Source organism: Halyomorpha halys, unplaced genomic scaffold (genome assembly GCF_000696795.3).
Source record: "Halyomorpha halys isolate HHAL.00 unplaced genomic scaffold, Hhal_1.1 Scaffold128.1, whole genome shotgun sequence".
Taxonomy (NCBI): Eukaryota; Metazoa; Arthropoda; class Insecta; order Hemiptera; family Pentatomidae; genus Halyomorpha; species Halyomorpha halys.
This window is the reverse complement of record NW_027110898.1, coordinates 30809-56777: the sequence shown is the minus strand read 5'-3', so window position 1 is coordinate 56777 and position 25969 is coordinate 30809. Positions and strand designations below refer to the sequence as shown.

Below are 25969 nucleotides of genomic sequence, written 5' to 3'. Positions count from 1 at the left end.
CCTAAATAAGCATTCTTGAAGAATAAAATCCAAATTAAATAGCTTTATTTAGGTCATAAATAAATAAACAAAAGGTTCGTTAGAACTAAATTTCTATTAAAATATTTGTGGTATAATAAACAAAAAAAAGAGATATTTTAGATTTTCATATGTTTGATAGTTTATGGTTTTACATTTATTGTTTTACTATAATTAAAATTCCTTATTAATTTCCTCTGATTTTTGTGCATATTATAATCAACACAGGTAAAGAGACAAGCACACACATTAGTTGAAAATAAATAAATATGAAATTTCTTAAAATGTTGATATATCTGTTTACATATTATTTATCCACATTATAATTTGTCCTTGACAGACCACATGTATGTATAATGTCTATCATTTAATTTTTTTTTAAAATTATAATAAGATTATGTAGTAACAAATTCTTATATATCCTAACATTATTCGCAAACTTAGCCATTATATTGACAATATTTAAGACCTGATTGTTTCTGGATAAATACTTAAAGTCTGTCTTCTCTTTTTGCAACAGTAAATAATACAAACAATTACAGCTATGATGAGGATTACTAATAATATGGCTCCCAAAGATATTGAAGCTATTTCTCCAGTTGTCAACCATGCTATAAAATGAAAATTTATTTGTTTATTCAATTATTTTTGTATTTTAGAGGCATAAATAAGATAAAACTATATACTTCTCTCTATATCAATCGTTATCGTGTTTTCATTCCCATAAACATCAGTTGCTGTAATATCAAGTTTAGTTTGACAGCAGTTTGCTGTGTAATATCCTGAAACTACATCTTTTGTACCGACAATGAATTTCTTTTTTAAAATTATACCGGGTGGTTCTGAATTGATTATGAGTAAACCTAAAAGGAAAAATAAAAAAAGAAATATGTTGCTCTACTGGTTGAGGCAGTGTCAGTAGTTATCATTCAAGTTTACTTATATTTAAAAAGGCTTACTTTACTAGCATTAATTTAGTTAATACCTGAATCGACATCTTGTATAGAAATATCAGATTTCCATATTATATCATGGCAGAGTTTTGGTTGTAAATATCCAATGCAATCACCACTGGTTGTATAAGTTATTGTTGGCCTTGATGAATCAGATTTCTTAAAATAATGTTAGTTTTTTATTAATTTTTTATTGAATAAATTAGAAATATTTAAATTAATACATTAGATTTCTTTAAAGTCCTGATATTTTTAGTGTTTTGCTGTGTATAGGTCGGGGTGTAAGTATTATTTAGGGTGGGGGAGCAGAAGCACTAGGATTAGTAGAAGACCATTGCCTTCGATTTGGAGGAGAGCTAAGTAAAATACTTAAATGACTATAAATACTTTGATTATTATAGTAATATTATTTTTTTTGTTTGTTAAACTGTTTAAGATTACAAAAAAAATCTTTCATAAGCTTGAAATTGTGTGTTTCTAGTTTTTCATTGGCTTTCAGGATTATTGTATTATAAAAACATAAATGACAGTTTTAGCAACAAGACTGCTATTTTTAACTTTATATTGATTCAGATCGGCTAGTACCAAAATCATTGTCAGTAGATAATGAGTCAACAAAAATCTGTAAAAAGTCTAACCAAACTCCAAAAAAAAAAGAACTGATATAATAAAAACAGACTCCTTCTGTGTTGGACCTGAAATTGGCAAAATTAAGAAATAAGTACTTCTGAAATAATAAATTCTATCTATGAACAATAGAATTGTATTAAAAAATGATACTATTAAATGTAAGTGTAGAGGTCACAAAATTTTACCTTCATGAAAATAATTGTTTGAAAAATTTAGATCTGCATAAAAAGTAAAGAATTAAATAACTTACAAGGTTAAGTTTTATGTTTATCTATTACAGGTTTGCAATTCCTTTTGTTTTGGTGTTTACTCTGTTATTGGGCATTATTTATTAATAACAATTAATATTTTGTTTATTAAATAATGGATGGCTTAATCATTATTCAGCCTTCTTTATTATTTATAGCACAACTCTTTTTTTTTTTTTTTTTTTCTTTAGTAAAACAGTAATTATCTTTTTAAGAAAATCTGTATTTGGTAATTTTTATGTAAATGAATATGGAGAAATGTCTTGAAGATTCATTTTTCCATATTTAGTCGCTTACAATATACTTTGAGTCAACTACCGCTTATATATATGATTATCAAACAATATGAATATTTATATGCTGTGAAAAAAACCTTTATAACTGCTAAGTTTAAAACTAAAAAATTTATATCTCTTACTAGAAAAGATAAGTATTGAATGAATGCCACTGTTTTAGTAGTTTTTTGCCATTGTTGTAAAAATAAAATTTGTACCTGAATTCCAGTGTAATAATAAACTTCTTGGGTAACTTCTTCTTCAAATAATGACATCCATTTTGCTTTGAAAGTAAGTAAACCTCTTTTTTCCTCACCCAATGAGCTGCTTGGTAAAATCTTGACATTAACTAGATATTTTGCATGTGGCTGCACATTTGCACTGAAATGAATTCACGTAATTGTTCATTATTTTTTTTAATTTTCTAATTTATATTAGAAATATTTTGTAAATATACCTTGGTGGTGTGACATATACCAAGTTAAGGTAATCATCAGTATACCCTTTAAATTGATAATATATGTTTTTATACTGATTATTTGTTACCTCAAAATTAATATTAATTTCCTGACCAACAGAAGCATAAAGAATGGAGTCAGTCCTCACTATAATAGATGTTGGATTTGGTTTCATCATGTTATTTGTACTCCTTAAATCTATTCAAAAACAGATAATTTAGAATCTTAAATTTTTATGCTGAATATATACTTTAAAAGAATGAAATGTTTAGTGTATAACCTAATAACAGTTGTAAATTACAAAATTAGATATAAAATAAATTAGTGCATAAAGTTTAGCAACAGGGTCTGATTGAATGGCCTGGTCTTACAACTTAAGAGACAGGGTGGTATGCGTATTTATCCTCAGACTAAAGTCAGGTTAACATTTTTTTGGGTGAAGTTGACCTGTGAAATGTTCGGAAAAACATGCTTCACAGCCTTAGAAAATCCGTTAATTTTTGTTTTGAAAAATGTTTGTGTATGAGGGTAATTTTTGAACTGGATTTATTCAGCATAGCAATTCAATCATCAACACAATTAGCTGTCTTCATCCCTTTTTATTCTTTAAAAGTATTATTTAGTGGATGATAATTTAAAAAAGGAAATTTGGGGGTAGTTATATTATTAATATACAGAAGTTATATTATTAATTTATTTATTACTATCATTTTATGGTAACTGATTGTAAAGTTAAACCAGAATATGTTTTTAAATAATTATTTGTTTCTCAAGATTTAAAGTTTTAGTTCCCTATTCTTCACCACCCCTTATAGTACTTACATTATTTATGTTATTAGTGATCGTTCTTGAAATATATTTGACTTTATGTAACGTTATATTATTTAAAGATAATTGTATGGAAGTTTCATGCTCTTCTTGAAATTTTAGAATTTGAAGTTTCAAGTTTACAAAGATTGCTAAGAGCAGTATGTGTCTCAATCTGAATAGATTTTATGAAGGTTAAGAAACATTATTATGGAAACAATTGTGAGTGATAAGATATTGGGATTCAACATAAAAAAGTTAGAAGTTAAATTAAACCTCAAATGATTGGGAGATATTCTAGCTGAAGAAAATAACTAATGGTGAAAGAAAATGGATAATGAAATCTATAAAATGATATTAGAATGAATTATAGTGGAGGGGGAAAGAAAAAAAAATTAAAATTTGTATTCAGTAACAGAAGTTACTAAATATCCTGCTTATTTATTAATGGTGTTGTTTTTAAATTGTAAAAGTATTAAATTTAAATGAACATGTGTATGTAAATATATGTCCCTATTTTTTGTTGTTCATTTGAGGAATCAATTCGTATTTAGTTATACTTTAGTTTGATATTTCTGTAAAAGTATTCTATATTATTCAATATGTCTCTTTTTGGTAAAATGGTTCATTGATCTTTTTGCTATTTCACAATTTTTTTCTACCTATTTATCACCAATAGTTATTTAATTTTAAAATTTATTTTTATTTATTTGATAATTTTTATTATTTATTTGATTATATTTTTCATTATTTTTTTATTTTATCATCTATTGGTAATCTATCCCATCTATAAGTTTTAATATTGCTTATTAACTGTCTTCTGTATTATCCATAATCCTGAACAAATCGCATAGTTAGTATTTTTATGACGTGATTACTGATAGTTCAAAAAAGATTTAGTACCACGTTGATACAAACGCAAGAGTTAGTAAGAGTTCAAGGCCTTTTAAGAATAGTGTTATTCGGTTATCAAGTTGACCCTGTTCTGTGCCAAGTCTATCTCAGTGCCCATAATCTTCTCTTAGCAGCTGTTATTGTTGTCATATAATTTGAATTGGTGAGTGTTTTGTCAGTGATTCATGTGGTATTTTTGTACCATGGCGAATTAAGTATTTTGTTGATTAAATATTAAATTTTTAAAAGGGCTAATTATTTGTATTTTATTAATTATTTTGAATAAAAACATTTTTTTATACATTTTTGTGAGTAATTAAGAAGATTTGACAACATGAGGTATGTATTCATGTTGAGTTTAATTTATATTAGCAATTTAATTTTGACTAAGTAATGAAAACCAAGGACCATTTGTCATTCACTTATAGTACTTAATTTCGGGTAAACTTTTTTTTTTAGTTATAAATTATTTTTCTATAGAAGTTCTCTAAAGTGAATTAAGTTATTTACATTGCAGAAACATGTTTTTATGAATTAAATCTAGTTTTTGTTTATTGTGTCAAAAATCATTAAAAAGATTCTTGTGTTAGCAAGGAAAAACGTTAAATTTTTGTACTACTCTTTCATGATATCTCATCCACTGAATGGTTTTTAAAAGTTAATATTATCAAATTTCTAATTATTTTTAAGCATTTATAATAATTGTCTTTATAATGGATATTAATTAATTTAGCCATTATTCCAACTGTTCATTAATTATTTTAATAATTCTTCACTTGTTTATTTCATAAAATGAGATTCTCTGCCGTGGAATAAGCACTTCTTATGAATTTAATGATTTACTTCTATTGTCTTTTCTTTTTATGGTTGTATGGTTGATTTGAAATTATGGATTTAATTATTTGCTTTTTATTATCCTTCAATAATGCACTCTATTCAATATTGTTTTAAAAATCAATTTCTTACAATTTAATTTTGACTTGATATCAATTTAGTATATATAGTTAGGTCAAGAAATTATTTTTTGATTTTGCTTATTTCAATTTTTTATTCACATTTATTGTTTGAACTTGTAGAACAGTTATTGGAGTGTTATCGCCTCCTGTCCTACTTATGTTGTTTGACATATTTACTTAATTCCTATTGTCTGTCATACCCTTCTTACAAAGTCATATTTATAAATATACCTGCTTTTTAACCTTTTAAATATCAACCCCTCATTCTCAGTAACTTTTTTTTCTGTAATTTTGGTTTTTCTACAGTTCAGTTCAGATGGTTTTTAAGAAAAAAATTGAAATATAATTGTCCATGATGATTTCCTGAAGTCAAACAATGGTCCATTTGAATTATACAAAGAAGTAATAAACTTCTTCCTAACAGTTTTAATTAAATGGTCCATAGAAGGAAAATGTGTTTTTTATTGTATAATAAAATATATTTTTGTAAAATGATACTTCCCAACACCCAAAATCAGAAACTTTAAGTTTTTTTTTTAACTAAATGTGATCAATTCTTTATATGAAAAAAATATTTTAACCTTGATTTTGATGGAAAAAGTTTTTTTTTCTATTTTTTTTTACAAAAAATAACGATTGAGAATGCTAAAAAAAAAAATTTTAAAAATTATCTTTCACTACTGCAATAATTACAGGTACAAAATTAATCATTAATTATATGTTGGCAAAAAGTTTTTTTTTCTAGTTTTTTTACAAAAAATAACGATTGAGAATGCTAAAAAAAAAATTTTAAAAATTATCTTCCACTACTGCAATAATTACAGGTACAAAATTAATCATTAATTATATGTTGGCAAAAAGTTATATACTAACGCATGACTATTGTATTTGTGACTACAATGGATTGCCCATTAGATATTATTATTTAAGTTAGTAACTACACCATAATTAACTATTATTTAGATAAAAAAAAGCTATAAATGCCAGGTTACTTGCCTTACAAGTTTGAACTTGCTGTTCAACTGTTTCAAACAAGAAGTGAGTGGTTCTGCAGTAACCCATTTTAGTCAACAAAGTCTGTTGTCATGCATTAGTATATAACTTTTTTTGACATATATTTAATGATTTATCTGTTACCTGCCATTGTTCTAGAAGTGGAACATAAATTTGAAATTTTTTTTGGATTCTTAATAATTTGTTTTTGTTTGTAAAAATAATTTTACTATTAAAATCAAGGTTGGAAAATGTTCTTTTCAATTAAAGATTTTATTACTTTTGATTCAAAAGTAATTTTTATAAAGTTACTGATTTTTGGGGATCAGGAGTTATTTTAAATTATATATATATATATACAACATATTTTCTTTCTATTTACAATTTAACTAAAACTATTAAGGAAAAGATTTTATTTTTTTGTACTACCTACTTCAACCATTGTTTTGAAAAATGTTAATAAATTATCATGGAATTTTTTAATTTTTAGAACTATCTAAACTGACCACATTGAAATCAAATTTGTAGAAAAAAAATTACTAGGAATGGGGGATGATCTTTTAAAGGTTAAATGTCAATTAGTATTTATAAATATTTAGTCCTGTATTCATTTGAATTAGGAATTGAATATCATCTTTTCAAGTGTCATTCCACTTGTACTTTATTGTTTGTATTTAATCACCTGATTATTTACAATTATATTTCGCAACAGAGTTGCTTCACATCTTTACTAGTGGGTATGTGCAATTTCACATTACTTAGGTATATTTTAAAAAGTTTCTTATCTAGGACTTTGGTAGTTATCATTGTTATATATCATAAAATCTCCAAACTTAAAAATTAAGATGTACTTTTTTTTGATATTTTACCTTAATTTCAGGAAATTAGTGTTATTTGTATAATGGTTGTATGTCTGCTATAAACCGATCCTTTATCAAAAATTAATTTGACATTTGAATTGAATTGGGTTTTTAAATTGAAATCGAGTTAAAGAAGGTATATAGCTCATCTATTTTTCGCGATCGATAGCTCACTTCGCGGTTCATTCACCACTTATTTCTGGTAGTTGACATTCACTATCATGGGGACGAAAAACAGTATAACTTTTGATATTCTGAAAGTAACAATTTGTATACATTTATACTTCATTATCATTGTATGTATTTTATTTTTGAATTTTGCTTTGGAAGTGATGTGATCATCTGAAAATTAATCATGAATTATTTTTATTTTAAAAATATTTTGTGCCTTTTCTATGAAAACTCATTTAATTTTTTTTTTTAGTTTTTGTTAATAACTTAAAAACTATACATCTTCCAGGACATTCCAAATGCTCATTTGTACGATAGTTAAATTATTTACTAAAAAGGGAAAACTACAGATGTATGTTTTAATGAAATATTTTTTGGTGATAGTATGTCGGAAAGTATTCTAAACGTATAGGAAGGTTCTTGTCAGTACCCTCTAGGAGCCGAAAAAAAAATTATTTTTTATAATTTAATAAGTTTATATATATTTGTTTTATTTCTTTGCTATGTATACATTTAAAGGTTGTCGCATACCAATCGAATAGTGTTGTGTATAGAATAATACAAAAATATTGTAGATTGTATTAAATAAGTTTGTAACTAATTACAAAAATCAAAAGATTCTTCGAGGAGAGTAGGCAAAAAAAAAATTAGATTAGGTTTGAATGTCCCTAAAAATCATTTAATACGGCTTTTAATAGAAATCTCAAATTGGAAATGTTTTCCCTCCTGACGTCGGGCGTTCTCGTAATTATTCTAAACACCTCAGGATTTTATCCAAATCTGACGTTACTAAAACCATTGAAAAGCTGGGTCTATGCTCTTTCCATCCATTACTATACCATCTGGATTTGCAAAGAAGAACATTTAAAAGAAAGAACAAGTAGCTCCAAATAAAGAAACATTTCTTTGTTTACAAGATCCGGTTTTTATCGTTATTGTTTGTAGCGGACTAAACCACTCCTAAGTTTTGTATAAATTTGTAGAATGGTGTTGACGTTATTGGAATGTTTGTGATAAAAATATATATGTATGTATCTCGAAGAGCCCAGGAAGGCGAGCATTTTGAGGGGGCAAAATATATTTCGATTTTTATGAAAATTCCTGGTTAAGTGTTTTTTTAGGTGCGAAAAATAAAGTTTATCTTTGTTCCTTCCTATACAAATATTTTAAGGTAAGGATTTTAGGTCAGTCGGTCCAAATTGTTTCAATACTGTAAGATTAGATATAATAGCATAGTAATTATATATCATTTGATTTGATTTTTGATCATTTGAATATAATGATTTTTATTTCAATTTTCCTTGGTCATAAAAGCCCGGATTTGTATGCTATAGAAACCAGCACAATATGTCATATGATAAGAGAAAAAAAAAACACAGAGAATATGCAACAAAAACTCTGAATAATCAATAAGTTAGCTAATGCACCTACAAAAAGTTTTAAACCTTGGAAATAAATCGGAAGATAAATTAAAAATTAAACGAAAATAATTATAAATATTGTATAATATGAAACACTTTATAAAATTACAAAAAATAAACATTTGCAATCAGTTACAAAAGAAAAACAGTATTTTTTGAAAATCGGTTTCCTCTTTGACAATATATAAAAAAAATAAATATAAATGTGGAAATAATTAAAACACTGGTTATTAAGTTTTAATACTCCAGTTAATTCAATCTTAAGCAGACACTTGAACCTGCAGGCACCCCTTGAAGTAGAAGATGTGAAAAAGGCTAGTTTTAAACAGCGTAATTTTTATTTAAGAACAAAAAGTACTGTGTTTATTTTTAACAAATTTATTAACTAACCTAAAATAAATAACTTATACTTGAACGCTTCACGATAAAGAGTTTTATTACCCCCACAAACGCGTAACTAGACCATCTTTCGCCCCAGCTCAGATGGTTCACTGCTCAAGGAACATAGGTAGCATCTGTCAGAATGAAGGTACTTTAAAGTATTCAAATCTTTTGCGTTGCGAATTGTGTTTGTCAGCTGCTGGAAGTTGGTTAACGAAATTGGCAAATTGGCGCTAAGAATTATTTTAATTTATAATATAGTACGAGAATGACTTGTTACATTAAGACAATATCAGATTATTTACTATCTAATGCTTTCTTCAGTAGCAGTTATTCCATTTTTGCACATGAACAAGCACACTCTCTTCAACTTTATATAAGAAATGTAAAAAAATTCATATAATATATTGACTATTTTTTTTATTTTTTATGAATGTTTTTACTTTTCTTATATAAAGTTGAAGAGAGTGTGCTTGCTCATGTGCAAAAATGGAATAACTGCTACTGAAGAAAGCATTAGATAGTAAATAATCTGATATTGTCTTAATGTAACAAGTCATTCTCGTACTATATTATAAATTAAAATAATTCTTAGCGCCAATTTGCAAATTTCGTTAACCAACTTCCAGCAGCTGACGAACACAATTCGCAACGCAATAGATTTGAATACTTTAAAACAGATGTTTCCATACATTTGTGATGATTTTTGAGGTATTGGATTGAAACATATGTTGCAGATTTGGTCAGAATAGTGTTACTCATTGTTAGTCAGACGAAAAGAGCTGAAAAAAGTCTGATAAATTTTATTTTTTCCTAATTGATACTCGTCCTATAAACGTAGTTGTTTTTTTTTATCTGTTTCTACAGATTTTTCTTTTAAAATAAAATACATTTTTATGGATTTGAATCTTTTACAAGGTAGTTTTGTTATTTGAAAAACAAAAAATCAAGTGCTACAACAGTAATGTATATACATTTTTATGTAGACCTGCTGATTTTATTAATTAGGTTATTGTCAGTTTTTTTATTTTTCTTGTTATAGACGTGTAATTATGGACGTAAAATATCCCTATTTACGCTGTACGTATGCTATTACTGCTGACGATAATCACTATCAGTGAAAATGTAAAAACTTTTTACGTATGCATAGCTGATATGATATTAGATTGTGCATGCTTATTCTTAATATGACTTTTGTAATGTTGCTATGGCGTAAATGGACATTATGCAACCGTGACCTTCATCTAGTGATTGATGCATTTCCTATTTCATCCCCATATGACCTTTTTATCAATTTTATTTTTTCAGTGATTCGTAACACGTTTTTATTAATATCATTAACTTATTAACAATGTTTTATTGATTTCCTTTAATAATTTCAATAAAATTTGAAATATGTATAGTTTTGGTTATCCGTGGGTGATTATCAGAGACATAATAATTTTAACTTAGAGGGTGGCAAGTGGCAACTCCTATTTAAATGAAACTTTTTTTTTGCGATACTAGATTTAAAAATAGTAGACATGTGTCCGAAGGGTCTTGCCCATGAGAAAAAACTCATTTCTCTACTGAACAACTTAATTTTAGAATTTTTTATATTATTGTATACCGCCTGTGCTCTGCATATATTTAATGGCTATTATGTAGCCTAATTTAAAACCCTCAAATGCGAATTTTCAAAAAATACATAATCAGAGATATAAAGTAAAACGTTTAGGAAATTTTTCTTTTTTTTTTTTAAATTTGTTTTTGTCTCAGATAAAGGCATATAATCTAAATTATATTGAAATGAGTTGGAAGAGCGGAAATTCAGCTTTTCAACAGTTTTAGTTATGTTGAATTTGGATAGCACTTCCAGAAGTTATGATTTTATTTCTTGAATGCAGTTCATCAGAAAATAAAAATACAACTTAAAAATGACGGGTTTTTAAATATGTATTTAAGGGTTTTAACAGACGCTAAAAACGAATCGGACTTAATTTTTTCAAAACTAAAAATGTTTTTAGTCTACTTAACTAAGAGCGACTTTTGGTTTTTGTGTTCTTCATGCGCTTGAACTAATTTTACTCCATCAACAATCTTTTTTACTTATTCTGAAAAAGAAAAAAAAAATTGATTGGTATATAATAACCACTAAAAAAGACAAGGAAGTTGGTTGAGCAAACGATGATTAACACAACAGTCATCAGTGGGCCCTTTCTGGTCAGGACGGGGCTTAGGCAAGGGGATTGTCTGTCTCCGGTACTGTTCAATGTAGTGCTGGATAAAGTAATAAAGGAGTGATGGGGCAAAAATAGCGCGGGGGAAAAATTGGGGACCTAAATAATAACGTCGGAGTAAGTTGTCTGGCATATGCTGATGATCTAGCTCTCCTGGCGGAATCTGGGTATGAAGCAATTGGGCAGTTAAACACCCTAAAAGAAAAAGCTGAAAGAGTAGGCTAGCTATAGTTCGAAAAAACGGAGTTGATGACTATGGATCGAAACTTTCAGGAAAAAACAGTTAAAACAAAGTATGGGGAAATCAGGGTCACAAATAGCTTCAAGTATTTAGTGGAAATTATTTGTAGTAACGGGTTCGTGAGAAAGGGTATGGAGGAGAGATTGGTCAAGATGGGAAGACTCAGCTATGCCACCAGCATCCTATATTGTAAAAGGGGTCTGTCAATAAGAGGAAAAATAAGATACTATGACACGGTTGTCAAACCGGTTATTCTGTATGGAATGGAGATCGCTTCTCTTTCTAGCTTAAGGAAACTTTTGGGAATAGAGAGGAAGATCTTGAGGAGGATTTATTGGCCAGTAAAGTTACCGGAGGGATTTAGGCTGAGGCCTACCAGAGAATAATACAGAGAAATGGATGACCTGGAAATGGACATTAGGTTAAGGAGGCTGTGGTCAGGATAAACCCGAGCAGAATTAAGTGGGAGATCTTTGGGAAAATATGGTGATATAAAGGGGGCGGAGGGTACATTAAGCAGAAGAAGAAAGAAACGGGGAAATTAGGAATGTTAAGTCGAGACTGCCTCAATAGAATTGAATATTGGGAAACATTAAGAAAGATAAATGTCCTTGTGGGTGCCAGAGAGGTGAGAAGGGGGCTCTCCCCCCCATACTCTTATGGAGCGAGGAAGAAAGAAGAGTGCAGTCTGAATGAAGAAAAGGTGGGAAGAGAGGAAAGGAGGGAAATGTGTGGGGAAAGTTGGGAATTTTGGAGTCAGTCAAAGGAAGAATACTCAGTAAAGGATGTATAATAAATTTTATTTATTATATATGTATGAAGTACTAAATCTAATCTAATGAAGGGTGCGAAAAAAAAGTTAATTATTTATTGTTTTTGATCTTATTTTTAATTTTTAACTCATTATTTGATTGTTTCTTATAGTAATATTATTTTTTAAAAATCGATTGTTTGCTTAGTCTTACCATCGAGACCTTCCAGAGTCGAATAAGTGGTGTGCAGAACACATAGGGTTGCGAAGATAGACCGTATACCTGGAAAATGTATAATTATTTTAAAAATAAATAAAAAATTGAAAATAATAGTTTTTATTAAAAATATTATATTTAAAATTTTAATGAAATATTAGTTCTAGTGCAAGTGACTCATATTTCTTGTGTATTTTTTAAATTGTAAATCTAATGGAAACAAAACAGTTGTATAGTGTTATAGATAAAATTAACATATTTGTATTATTAATTATATTTTTTTGTTTCAATTTTTCGCTAATAACTAGAAATCTGATTTTTCGGATAACAATATATATAAAATTAAATTTGACAAAATATCAGACAAATGCATATATTACATTTTATTTTCGTGTAATCTGCAACAAAAATCGAGAGCCCACAGTTTGAAAATTAAATTAGAGAGTGTTTTAGGACAAAAAAAAAAAAAGCATTGAAATTTTTCTCAATGATTCTAAATATTTTTTGGGATACTGAATCAGAATTCCATTCTTCTAAACGAATATCTAAAAAGAAAACCAAGATTTTATTTTCAGCTTTCGACTCGAAAACCTAGCATTTTTCGAACTATATATTCGATAGTAACGCAGGATTAGTTTCCTACAGAATTCCAATATTATTTTCGTTTTCCATCAACCTGTGATCTCGAGTACTCTCATGGAAGACAGTTCTCTGTTCTCAGGATCTTCTAAAAATCCCATACCAGAAAATTAAAAAATTGTTTCAGGCGTATGACGTTACTACTGGGGCAAAATCCAACAGTTTAGAAGAGAGTTTTGATTGAGTGTTTATCTTCGAAAAATGTGTTTTTTGTTAAGCCACCTCATATTCGGATTCAGCATACCGAAAAACGTGTAGAATCGTTAAGTAAAAAACTTATATATTTTTTACTGAAAACTATCTCTACCTGAATTTTCAATTTCTGAACCATTTTACAACGTTCTCGAGTGGTTGTAATACAAAATTAAAAATCTAATTTTATATGAAATGTTATCTTCGAAAAAGTCTTAGTTTTCTAGTTATTAGTAAAAAAACTTAATAAAGAATACCACAATTAATAATAAAAATATGTGCATTTATGTTCATAATGATATTGTGTATGTGGATATTTCTTTTTTTCTTTCCATTGAATTCAGCTTAAAAATATGTCAAGAAACATGTGTTATACCAAAACTAATATTTTGTTAAAACATTGGCCTTCGAAGTACTGTTATTGGGGTTGGCTAGAGTTTGTTCGTACCCATCCCTCCCGAATTACGTATCGGTCATCAAACATAGATGAAAATATGATGTGATTTGGAATCATTATAGCAAACTCTAAATAAATAAATACATTCGTGGCTTAATTCTTGGCTTTTTTTTTTTTTTTTTTTTTTTTACATTTGACTCCAAAATAGCAGGTCATGATGAGATTTCACAGGCCCATATCTCGGTTATTTATAACTTTTTTTTTTTTTACCGCATTTAGATAACCTAGTTTTGTCATTCGAAAGGAAAAATAGAACAGTTTATTATTGTTATTCTATTGGAAAATTTCTGTTCTACGTTTTTGTTCTTTTTTACTGCACTTTTTAATATTATTGACTCAAAAAAGCGCATCGGTTTCAAACCTATCAATCAGGTGGTAGGTGGTAACTGTCATTCCTGAAGGTATCCTCGAATCGGCTGAGAAAAGTTTTAATTCTCTAAATATCACTTTTGACGACCTCGAAAATAACGGCGTATCGGTTATAGTGAAGAATAATCCTTTAAAATTAGGAGAATTAAAAAAAATTCTATTTCACATTAACATGATTTGAATAGTGATTGATTATAAACACATTCGGTTATAGTGACCGAATGTGCCTGATCCCTTAGATGTTGTTAAACGATATCTAGCTTATTAAAAAAAAAAAACGGTATTTATGGTTAACAACCATTATAAAAAGTTTATAAACTAACAATGAAAACAAATTATTGGTTATAAAATTTGAAAATAATTGAAAAACCATGATTTCTATATGTAATAAAATAGAAAAAATCATGTAAACTTTTGGCTTAGTAGTTTACATCTAACGAGTGATCTTTGAAAGACTGAAAAAGCAGTTCGTGAATTCTCTTAAGATGGATAATGCGTGTTCTTGTCACTTGTGTAATAAATTTGGAATATAAATGGTAAATTAATTAATTCTCTTGATAAATTTGTAAGAGCTTAAAGCAACCTTATTGAAAATTTTGAGGAAATGGCTGGGTGATTCTTTCCAAAATAGAGTTGTTGAATTTTGGGATTTCATTAAATAAAATATTGTGAATTAGGTAATTTTTCACAAAAATCTTAGCATGTTTAGTAGCGGGTAGTTACCAAATTTCGTTCATAGACGTTTTTAATTTTCTCGTTATTATTATTAATGACATAAAGGAATGAGAAATGTCGACATTTTCTCTAGGATAAAGTTTATTTTCAGTAAAATTATAGTTACACATTCCTATTATAAAAAAATTATGATTTGTTAATTATTATTATTTATGATTTGGTATAGTTTTGAAAAAGATTTTGTAGCAACACCTTAAATTGTAGGGAAAAAAAATTTATTCTGTAATTAAAAAAAAATACTAAAAACATCAATGATAGTATATTTTAAATCGAAAATAATAATATATATGTATAAATAGTTGACCGTAAAAATTGATATATAGGAAGATGGTCAGGGTTGCGGTCACAAGTGAAACGAAAATAGTTTACAACTATTTTATTTTCCAACGTTTCGCCCCACTTTGTAGGGCTTCATCAGGGCTGTCCAAACTTATTCAACTTATTTATTTGGACAGCCCTGATGAAGCCCTACAAAGTGGGGCGAAACGTTGGAAAATAAAATAGTTGTAAACTATTTTCGTTTCACTTGTGACCGCAACCCTGACCATCTTCCTATATGAAAATAATAATAATAAAATAAATCTCTACTGTCTGGCTCACGCGAATAACGACAAAAATTCAGCAAAAAATGTTGATAAACCATTCTCGTTAACAAGGATAGATTTTTAAAAAAATCAAATGTAAGCCAGGTTATTATTACAATAAAAAAAAAAAAATCATAGAATTCTTCTTGACTGTAAACTTTCTGCTCAAGTTTCATTGAAAACACGAATGTTTTTTATGTAATGTTAAACTTTTTACTCAGATTTATCCATGTTAATTATCTGAGACCTCTAGATTTAAAAAATTTACTAGACCAACGGTTATGGAAGGAGGTGATTTGGTCAGAATCACGTTCGACCGCCAGATTTTTACCCAATTAAGGGTACCCAATTTATGAGGCTGGATGGACCCCAGGAGGGCTCTAGAACCCACATGGTTGACTCACGGCCACAGTGCAACAGAAAACAATTTTCTGCCCAGCCGGAATCGAACCCGTGTCCTTGGAGGTAAAGAGCCGGGAAGAAAAAAAGGCAGTTATCTCACTCCAATTTTTGATTACTTTAATGAAAACTATGTACAATTAGTAGTCAAAATTGATGAGTTTGCCAAGTAAGGTAGAGGGAATAACATTAATTTTTCATTCGGAGCTCTATATCTTAAAAACTAACAACAACGCTAGAAAATCTATAGGAACATTATTTAAAGAAGAGTAAATTTACTGAAATATTAGCCCTAAAAGAGCTGTTTACGTCCAATAGTTCTCGAGATATAGCTTTTTAAAAAGCCAAATTTCTTAAAAACTACTGAAAGATTAGTAGTTAGTTAATTTATTTTGAGAAATCTATATCCCAGGAACTATGTGACGTACAGATGTCTATTAGCACTCAAATTAAAGCTAGTTTAGTGGACTACAGGAACAGTAGTTTTCATGATATTTGCTAAAATAAATTGATTTATAGTTGTTCGGACAATAAGTTTGATTTATGAAAAACTTCATTTCAGAAACCATTGGACGTACAGATGTCTGCCAGCGCTCAAATTAAAGCTAGTTAAATTTACTACAAAATTGTTAATTATGTTATCTTTGTAGGAGTAGTAGTTTTTATGATATTTGACAAAATAAACGGACAAAATGTTAATTTCTAGTTGTTCTTATAAAATGTTGTATTTTTGAAAAAATATATCTCTAGATCCATAAGACGCACATATGTCTGCCAACACTAAAAATAAAGATAATTTAACTTACTATAAAGTAGTTTATGACACTTATCTTCGTAGATGTAATAGTTTTTATAATATTCACATATGAATGTAATTTGGCAAATGAAAATTTGTCCAAACAACTATAAATCAATTTATTTTAGCAAATTTCATGTAAACTATTACATCTACGAAGATAAATATCATAAACTATTTTATAGCTCATTAAACTAGTTTTAATTTGAGTGCTAATAGACATCTGTACGTCAAATGATTTTTGAGATATAAATTTTTCAAAATAAATTCACTTACTACTGATCTTTCAGTACGTCCCATACAACATTTTTCTGAAACGTTGCTTTTTAAAAAGCTATATCTCGTAAAATATCTAACATAAATAACTCTATTAGGGCTCATATTTTAGCAAATTTACTCAAATTTAAATGAAGTTCTCTTAGGTTTTCTTGTGTTGTCCCTACTTTTTAAGATATTGAGCTCCGAATGAAATTTTTTTTTTTATTACTTTGAAACAGCCGCCATTTTTTTATTCCCCCTACCTATACTTGGCAGACTCATCAATTTTGGTTAGTAATTATACATAGTTTTCATTAAAGTAATAAAAAATTGGGGTGAGATAACTGCCTTTTTTCTCCTCTTGGGTACTATATACATAGGATTGCGTAATTGTAAGTTTGCCAATAAACATTTTATTTTTATTGTTCTAAGTAAAACCTAAAACTTATCTCATAACTATCTGTCTTAAAAAGATTTTAATGTAATTATGTTTCAAGTTCTACTTATGTTATATTTATTGGTATATCGTTCTCAGTTGTTTTTGCGCCAAATGTGTTAAGCTTTTTTTTTTTTTTTTTTTTTAGTTTATTTCTACTTTCTTTTGTCCTTATGGCTGTTTATTATCAAGATAGTAGAGGTACTCAGTACCTCTCTACCTTGGGCTCTCACGGCCTTTTGCATCAATAGACTGAATCTTAGTTCTATTTCCATCTGCCGTGTTCGTTGCTCAATGCTAGATTACGGTCCGTTTGTTCTGTTGACTAAATTGTTTCCTTTTAACGACAATCCGTAAAACAGAGATAATCGATTGTATGCTGAAGATAAGTCTTGTTGAGTCTTACGAAATCGTGAGTAATATTAGTTTTTTTTTTAAAGATAATCATGTAAAAAAGATAGTGTTAAAAAATATTGGCTATTCTCAATCTCTTGTGATTAAACATGTTCTCTTCCAAAGGGAACATTTTTTAAAGTCCATTTCCCTGAATTATACACCTGTTTAATCATTCAAAATCTTACTCAATCAATCGATACTTTTTATCAAAGTCCAGATACATCTCAATTATTACCTATTAGTTATAGTAGCTCATTAAATCATTTATAAATTTCGTATTGTCTCAAGTAATCCTATCTTTAAAAAAAATCTTCCTGTTTAAAAAATTATCAATGAACCTAGAACTCTGATCCTTGACATCCTATTAAAAAATCTCATAAAAATGGCTTATTCTTCCTGTTTTTTTTTGTTTTGTAAATAACTTTTTTATTGTAAAAGTCAGCATTTTTAATTATAATATTTTTTCTCTAGTAAGAATTAATTAATATTTAGGAATTTTAATTTGAAATCTTCCTGATAATATAGCGCCTTGGTTCTTGTATAATGACATGCTAACAGAAAAAGTTAATGGTGTTCTTATCGTGTGAGAAAGCGTCAAGGACAAAATGTGAACTACTTATATACTGATCAGTCTCTCTGGTTTTCTAAAAAAAAAACATGTCCGTCCGTGGTACGTACGTACTATAGGTTAACTCCAATTTTTTTTTAATTAGTTGATTTAAATGTTTAAAAACCAATGTATTTTGCTTAACAAGTTCGTATAAGAAGTATATCAAATATTATACCAACATCGAATGTAAAATTCAGTAAAAATTCGTTTTGATTAATTCAAGTTATCATCAAATAAGAGACTGCATTATTTTTTTGAAGAAATTCTTCATTGTTCGTATATTTGTCCTGGCCTCTGTAAATACCTATCTTTTTCTTGAATATTGTTTTCGAATTTAAAATTAAATTGAGGACTAAGATATCGGAACAATTTTCGTTTAATTTTCTACTGCAACTAAGAGAGGAAAGTATTGAAATTGTGTAAAATTTGCCGTATGGATTCAACAAATATTTACATTTCAGTTTAAAAATGCATTTTAAGCCATTTGTTTGTGAAACTGTTCTGAGCAACGATTATCTCTTAAAAGGTTGGACAGATTTATTTATTTTTTTGTTGGGTTTGGGTTGCAATGCCTGTGCATCATATTGAAAAACGCATGTGGAATTAGTCCAAAAAACGTGTTTTTATGTAAACAACTGCTCTAAAAGTTTTTATTTCTTGCCTAGACTCTATAAAGCCCTCTAAATATTTATGATACATAGTAAATTTTGTTTGCCCATAATTTAAAAAGTATAACATTTCGTAGAAAATTCTATATAATCACATGCATGGTCATTACATTTTCTAAAAAACGAATTAGAAACATCTAAATTGGATGATTATTTAAAAATTGTTAACTGACCCGTGTGGAAATTTTTCTCCTGTTATAGGTTTGTATATTTTTATTTATTTATTGTAATTTATAACTGTACAAAAAAATACAATAAGTAAATATGTGGTATGTTTTAAACACTTTAAAATCTTGAGAAGGAACCACCAAATAGTGGTACTTCAAACATTAATTTAAATTAGAAGGTCCCGTGGCCATCTTTCTGATGCCTCGGAGGTTTATCAGGTATTGTTAAGGATGAGAGATTTAGAAATAATCGGTTAGGATGAGTAAGGAGTTAAGAATGAAAAGACCCATATCTATGTCGGTCCAAATCTGCCACGAAAGGGATGTTAAGGTATTTGTGAATGAGTTTATTTATGACATAATAAGGAGCATCTAGAATTCTATGGAGGATTTTGGACTGTAAGGATTGGATACGGGTGAATTTCATGGTTTGGTAGAGCATAAGAGCTCAATTCCGTATGTCCAAATTGGTCTGATTATCATAGTATATAATAATTTTTTATAGTGAATGGGAAGTTTGGAGCGTTTGCCAAGGAGGTGTTGTAGAAATCGAAATCTACGAGCAGTTTTTTGTCGTTTCAGTCTTGTATGGTTTCAAGTAAGTCTCTTGTCAAGATGGAGTCCTAAGTAGCGAATCTATTCAACAGGCGTTTGTGGACTATTTAGTGGATATTGTAGGGCAGGAGGGTAGAGGTGTACGATGGAAGTAAAGGTGATCTGGTGGGATTTATTTTGATTCACCAGTTTTGACACCATTCTTCAATGGTTGTTCTGTGTGTCTGTAGAGTTTGTGATACATTAGTAGGTTCGTTGTTTGCAGACAGTGCACATGTGTCATCAGCGTATGTTGTTAGGTCTGTGTTAGGGTGGGTTGGGATATCAGCTTTATTGCAATTTTATACCTTAAGGCAGTGATTTTCCAACCTTGGTTGGAAACCTACCAACCTATGTTGGTGCAACTTTTTTGTTACTAGATAATTGGCGGAACCTCCGGAAGCTAAGAAAGGGGTACCTACATAAATCCTGTGCAAAATTGAAGAAAATGTCATCTGGTAAGGTTCGAACCAGAGTTGGGCAAAAATTATTCGATTGACAAGAGACGAATACTTTTTGATTCGAATAAAAATACGACTTAACAATCCGAATACTTTTTTATTCGAATATTTAAAATACTATTTCATCGAATGAAAAATTAGTCGAATACATATTATTCGAATACAAATTTTATTTACTTTTTTTAATTCACTTATTTGTTTCCCACCTTCAATTTCTAATGTATGAGGGTCCTATTTCTCATATTCAGACGAGTACAAAACGAAAATGCTATCGATTTTAAGATCACATATAGATTTATTTTAATTTTTTTTATTTCTAACACATAGAGGCCAATTTTTAGGTTTTCGGATATGCAGAATATGAAAATGCTATCGATTTTAACATCGCGTTTCGATTTATTTTAACTTTATTGATTTCTAACATATTGCGGTCCCTTTATACGTTCTGAGGAATGCAGAATATGAAAATGATATCGATTTTGTGATCGCTTATCGATTTATATGAACTTTTATGATTTTCTAACATGTTAGGGTCTCTTTGTATGTTTCAATATATGCCAAAAATGAAAATGCTATTGATTTTATGATCGCGTTTCGATTTATTTTAACTTTCTTGATCCTGAATATATTAGGGTCACTTTATATGTTTTGAGATACGTATAATATGAAAATACTATCGATTTTAAGATCGCGTATCAATTTATATGAACTTTCTTGATTTATAACATGTTACGGTCCCTTTATACGTTCTGAGGAATGCAGAATATGAAAATGATATCGATTTTCGTATCACGTATTGATTTATTTTAACTAAGATAAGAAATCTGCATATCTCAAAACGTAAAGAGGCCCTAACAAGCTAGAAATCAGAAAAGTTAAAACGATTTTCGTATCACGTATTGATTTATTTTAACTAAGATAAGAAATCTGCTATCTCAAAACGTAAAGAGGCCCTAACAAGCTAGAAATCAGAAAAGTTAAAATAAATCGATAGTATTTTCATATTCTACATATCTCAAAACATAATGGGACCCTAACATGTTCGAAATCAAGAAAGTTCAAATAAATAGATAGGCAATCTTAAAATCGATAGCATTTTACTATTCTACATATTTCAACATATATAAAGAGATCCTAACATGTTAGAAATCAAGAAAGTTAAAATTAATCGATATGGGGTCTTAAAATCGATAGCATTTTCATATTCTGCATATCTCATAACATATAAAGGACCCTAACATGTTAGAAATTAAGAGAGTTAAAATAAATCGATACGAAATACTTAAAGCGATAGCATTTTCATATTCTACTTATCCCAAAACATTAGAAGGGCCCCTTATATGTTAGAAATCAGAAAAGTTAAAATTAATCTATACGCGATCATAAAATATATCTATGTATAGCTGTAAGACAAAAAATGTCGTCTTTATACAAATACAAACGTATTCGGATGGTTAATTATTTAATTTTTTCGAATAAGAGATTATTTTTCAGTTTTTGATTTATATTTGTATATAATATGGTGTATTATTTTTTAGCTCATTAAATAAATTACGATATCAGGTGAAAATGTTTGAAAATTAAATTGTTAATAAAATTAAGGAGTTTTTTTTAAAATGAGAATCAGGGAGGTGCTAAAAGTTTGGAAATCAGTGCCTTAAGATAAACTATATGTTTTGACAAAATTAGCGAAAATGGAGGATGTCTGACCTACGTTTTGAAGATATCCTGCTGTAATCATTGGAATACGAATACCATCTGGAGATCCAGTTTTTTTTTTAGCAGGTCCGGTTAAAAGAAACATGTACGTTTTGTTTTACTGTAAATTCATGTTTCAGATTACAAAAAAAATTAAATGGCACTGCCTTGGTGCCCTCCGAGTGGGGCCCGAATAGATGGGGATTGCAGCCTCAGCCCTACTTCAGCCACTGCCTTCCTCGGAAACGTATTCTACAGATTATTCTTATTGAATTTCATAATCCATGCGTTGAAATAAACATTTTAGTTTGTTAATCCTTTTTGCTTGTTGGCTCACGGTACGTGTTCTTTGTTTCTTCAACCTTCTTCGATAGGTGATACCTCGCATTCTCTTAAAAATGCTGGAGGTATCAACGCCCTTTCATTAAATTTCTAATCTTGCAAGGTGCAAGATTATCCTTCACTAGCATTTATTTCATAGCGATGTTTCAATTAAGATTTCATTTATTTTTTCCTGATCTCACTAAATCGCCAAAGACTCTAGAGCACTCAATATACAATATTCTTTGATAATGTTTTACTTGCCCCTATTCAAAAGATATCTGAACAATTGACTAAGAGATCCTCGTACGGTTACTTAAATATTAACAAACGCTCAAAATTTAAACTTTTTCGCAATAATACCATATGACTTTAACTGGGTAGCTTTAGATTTTCGGTGTTAAACTAGGGAGCTCCACTTAACTACCGAATGCCTTACTAAACTAAATCCTTAGTGTTATAATGTTAGAAATAAAATTATCCAAAATAACTTTAATGCACCGATTTAGCTAAATTTCCTTTCCCTTTCAACTCCTTATCCTCACAAAGCTCCGAATTTGGGTCATAGTCTTAGCCCCGGACCTGACATAAAGTTAGTAAAATCATAGTGGTGCTTACCTAGCTCCATGGCAACTGCTACTCTGCTATTCTCAACAGGTGCGGCACTTTGTCATCTAGGTGTGTACTCTCCCTCTTTTTCCAGATTATCCTTAACTAATCTTCATCCCGCCTATTTTCTTAACATTGAATTATTTACTATTCTCTTAATCATATTCGTAGAACAAGATCTTAGTCATAACCTTGGCCAGAGTAGTGCTCCTGATTCCTCTTCCATACTTATCTACAGAGTCTACTTGTCTCTCATGAATGATGTTACCTAATATTGTAATTAAAAATGTATCGTAAGAAATGATTCTATATAAACATCACTTTTACGTAAAAACATATTAATGTGCTTTGAAAATATGTCAGTAATAACATTATCCATAATAATTTATATATCCTTTGTATTGCAGATTTAGCCCAATCTAAATATGTTTGCTTCTATTATAAACCCCTTACACATAATTCCACTAGTTTCAGCTATAGATTTTCAGCAGAACCTGTCTGAAAAATATTATTTTTTTACTTCTGGGGTATTTTATTTTTTAGTATTTTCCATTAATATATGGCCCGTTAAGCATATAAGAGGTGTAACTAAGACTTGGAATTTAAATATTAAAAACATTAAGAGAAATTCTATAATGTTTTTAGGTAAACAAACAAAAACGTTGTTTTCTCTTAAAAATAGTCACAAGAATGTCCGAATATTTAATAGCATTTGAATTTGATGCGCTCAGAAACTAATGAAAAATTATTTTTATTTAGTGGAAGATTATTGATTGACCGTTTGTATACATGAATGGAATATGGTCCGGGTGCTGTCAAAAAAACTCAAATAGTAGATAATTATACTATTTTTATTGACCCAACGTTTCGCCCCATATTCCCTTCATTTATTTTTATTTAGTTGTTTATTTTATGTAGTTGATGTACTCATGAAAACAGAATGATTAAAACATTTGCTCTCTCTTAACGGGTCATATAAATGCAAAGCCTCAAAAAGAAACTAAAATTATTAGCTGAAATATAATTGATAGATTCCAAACGCAATGTCTTGAGTCTCCTGGAAGAAAATACAATATCATATAGACGTATGCTAACAAAATGTTGAACATCTCACTTCAACAGTCTAAAACGATGGTTCTCTATAAATCAAGTCTTGGTTTATTCTGCTAGATTTGATTTATGACCCAAAAAAGTCGGCATTGTCAGTTGACCGAAATACTTTAGGTTTAAGTTTACTTTGGTCAGCACTCGTCCGGTCTTATATTTCCTATTTATTTTCATTCCAACCCCGGCTTGTTAAGATAAAAAAAAATCTGGGACTTTAGGAATGAGTGAGCATTTCAGCACTCTGAACAGGAGAAGCCAATTATGTTCATCCTAATATCAAATTGTAGCAATGGCCCTGAGTTTTCTCTTTTGGAATTACTAGCTCCCAACTCTTTCCTTTATTATAATGACCTCGTGAAAATAAACACAAAAGTTATTGTAACTTTAATTTTATTTGAATTTGACTTTTATAAAAATAGTTTCAAGGATCTTCTTTCTGGTCCTATCTTGTAGCCCTTACATTAGCATTATAGACTTTTGTCCCGTTTGTGTCCCATTTTGGGAAATAAATATTTATTTACCGGCATCACAACCGAATAGCTGTAAGGAGTTTGATTTACACGAGATAAGAATTCTATGAAAAACTACTGTTCGTTTAACATTCAAATGAATCCAAGTTTGGTTATGTGGTGCAAAATCATAAACTAAAAAAAGTTGCCCTAAAAACAGTACCTACACCAATGAATAATTAATGATATAAAGATCAATATTGTATCTCAAAATAATGTTTGACGGTGGTCGAAGGAAAATTTGCAAAGCACCGACTAGCATATCAATTCAAAGTTATATTTAGCTCTATATTACTGATAGAATATATTCTGTATAAAAATAATTTGTCTGCCAGATTTGGTATCTGGACCTTAGTGCGGTGGTGCACAAACCACAGGTGTACAGCGAGTCTTAAGGACTTTATGATTTGGACTGTTAATTTTTTTTATCTTCCCTGACATTTCAAAGTTAGTTGACAAGGGAATGTACTATCAAAAAACGCGTCAAAATGTACTTTTCAGGCGCCTTACCACCGTAAGGACCCTTTGGTCCAAGTTGAGGGAGGTTATATGGAGTATGGTACAATTTCTGGCATAGTAGTCCGCAGACCATAACGAGTTTAAAACTGCTGGTCTAAAATGACTCGTTAATTAAATACTACATCAAAAACAACCACATACTCAATTTTGTATATTGGAGACTCGAGGTTTTGTTTTTGGAATCTTCAAATTTTATTATGAGGTGTTTGATGCCGTTTTTCAATTTCAGGCGCTTTTTAAATACTGCTCCATCTTAAAGTCTCTCCTTCCCGTTTTAAGCTAATTTATCAAAAGTGTTATAGGGCCCTTGCTCTCCCGGGGTTTAGCGGGGCGGGTCCGGCGGGGAAGGATAGCCTTTTTTTTAGTGTTATGATCTCCTCTTGTGAGATTGTGACATGTACATCGACCAACCTACTCGCTATAATTGTCCGTTTGAAAAGACGGATAAGTAAGGCTAGCATGGAGAGCGGGAGTGGAGGGTTTCATGCCGTTTTTCAATTTCAGGCGCTTTTTAAATACTGCTCCATCTTAAAGTCTCTCCTTCCCGTTTTAAGCTAATTTATCAAAAGTGATATAGGGTCCTTGCTCTCCGGGGGTTTAGCGAGGCGGATCCGGTGGGGAAGGATAGCCTTTTTTCTAGTGTTATGATCTCCTCTTGTGAGATTGTGACATGTCGTACATCGACTAACCTACTCGCTATAATTGTCCGTTTGAAAAGACGGATAAGTAACGGTACCATGGATGGCGGGAGTGGAGGGTTTCATGCCGTTTTTCAATTTCAGGCGCTTTTTAAATATTGCTCCATCTTAAAGTCTCTCCTTCCCGTTTTAAGTTAATATTTCAAAAGTGATATAGGCCCCTTGCTCTCCGGGGGCTTAGCGGGGCATATATATATACATATATCGGCTATTTCAAGAAAATGAAATAGACCGGTATATGTATATATGTATGT

General features: G+C 29.4%; 2 protein-coding genes across 4 annotated transcripts in view; one reads left to right on the top strand and one right to left on the bottom strand.

Moving 5' to 3' along the window:
* The window catches only part of LOC106678205 (mucin-3A), a 51490-nt gene that overhangs the window by 2425 nt on the left and 23096 nt on the right, over nt 1–25969 (top strand). Inside the window, exon 1 of one of the 3 annotated variants that reach the window (XM_014416602.3) lies at nt 6789–6969. The exons of the other annotated variants lie outside the window; for them this stretch is intronic. Within the exon in view, the coding sequence (XP_014272088.2) occupies nt 6804–6969 (166 nt within the window). The 5' untranslated portion in view covers nt 6789–6803. Of the gene's footprint in view, nt 1–6788; nt 6970–25969 lie in introns of those variants that run through there. 3 annotated transcript variants of the gene reach the window in all.
* On the bottom strand, nt 162–22967 carry LOC106678208 (uncharacterized). Its single transcript, XM_014416604.2, has 7 exons — nt 22892–22967; nt 12491–12559; nt 2582–2780; nt 2343–2505; nt 1004–1130; nt 705–881; nt 162–629 (listed from the first exon to the last, which is right to left on the bottom strand). Exons 1-7 carry the CDS (start codon nt 22899–22901, stop codon nt 481–483), a joined length of 894 nt encoding a protein of 297 aa, XP_014272090.1. The 5' UTR covers nt 22902–22967; the 3' UTR covers nt 162–480.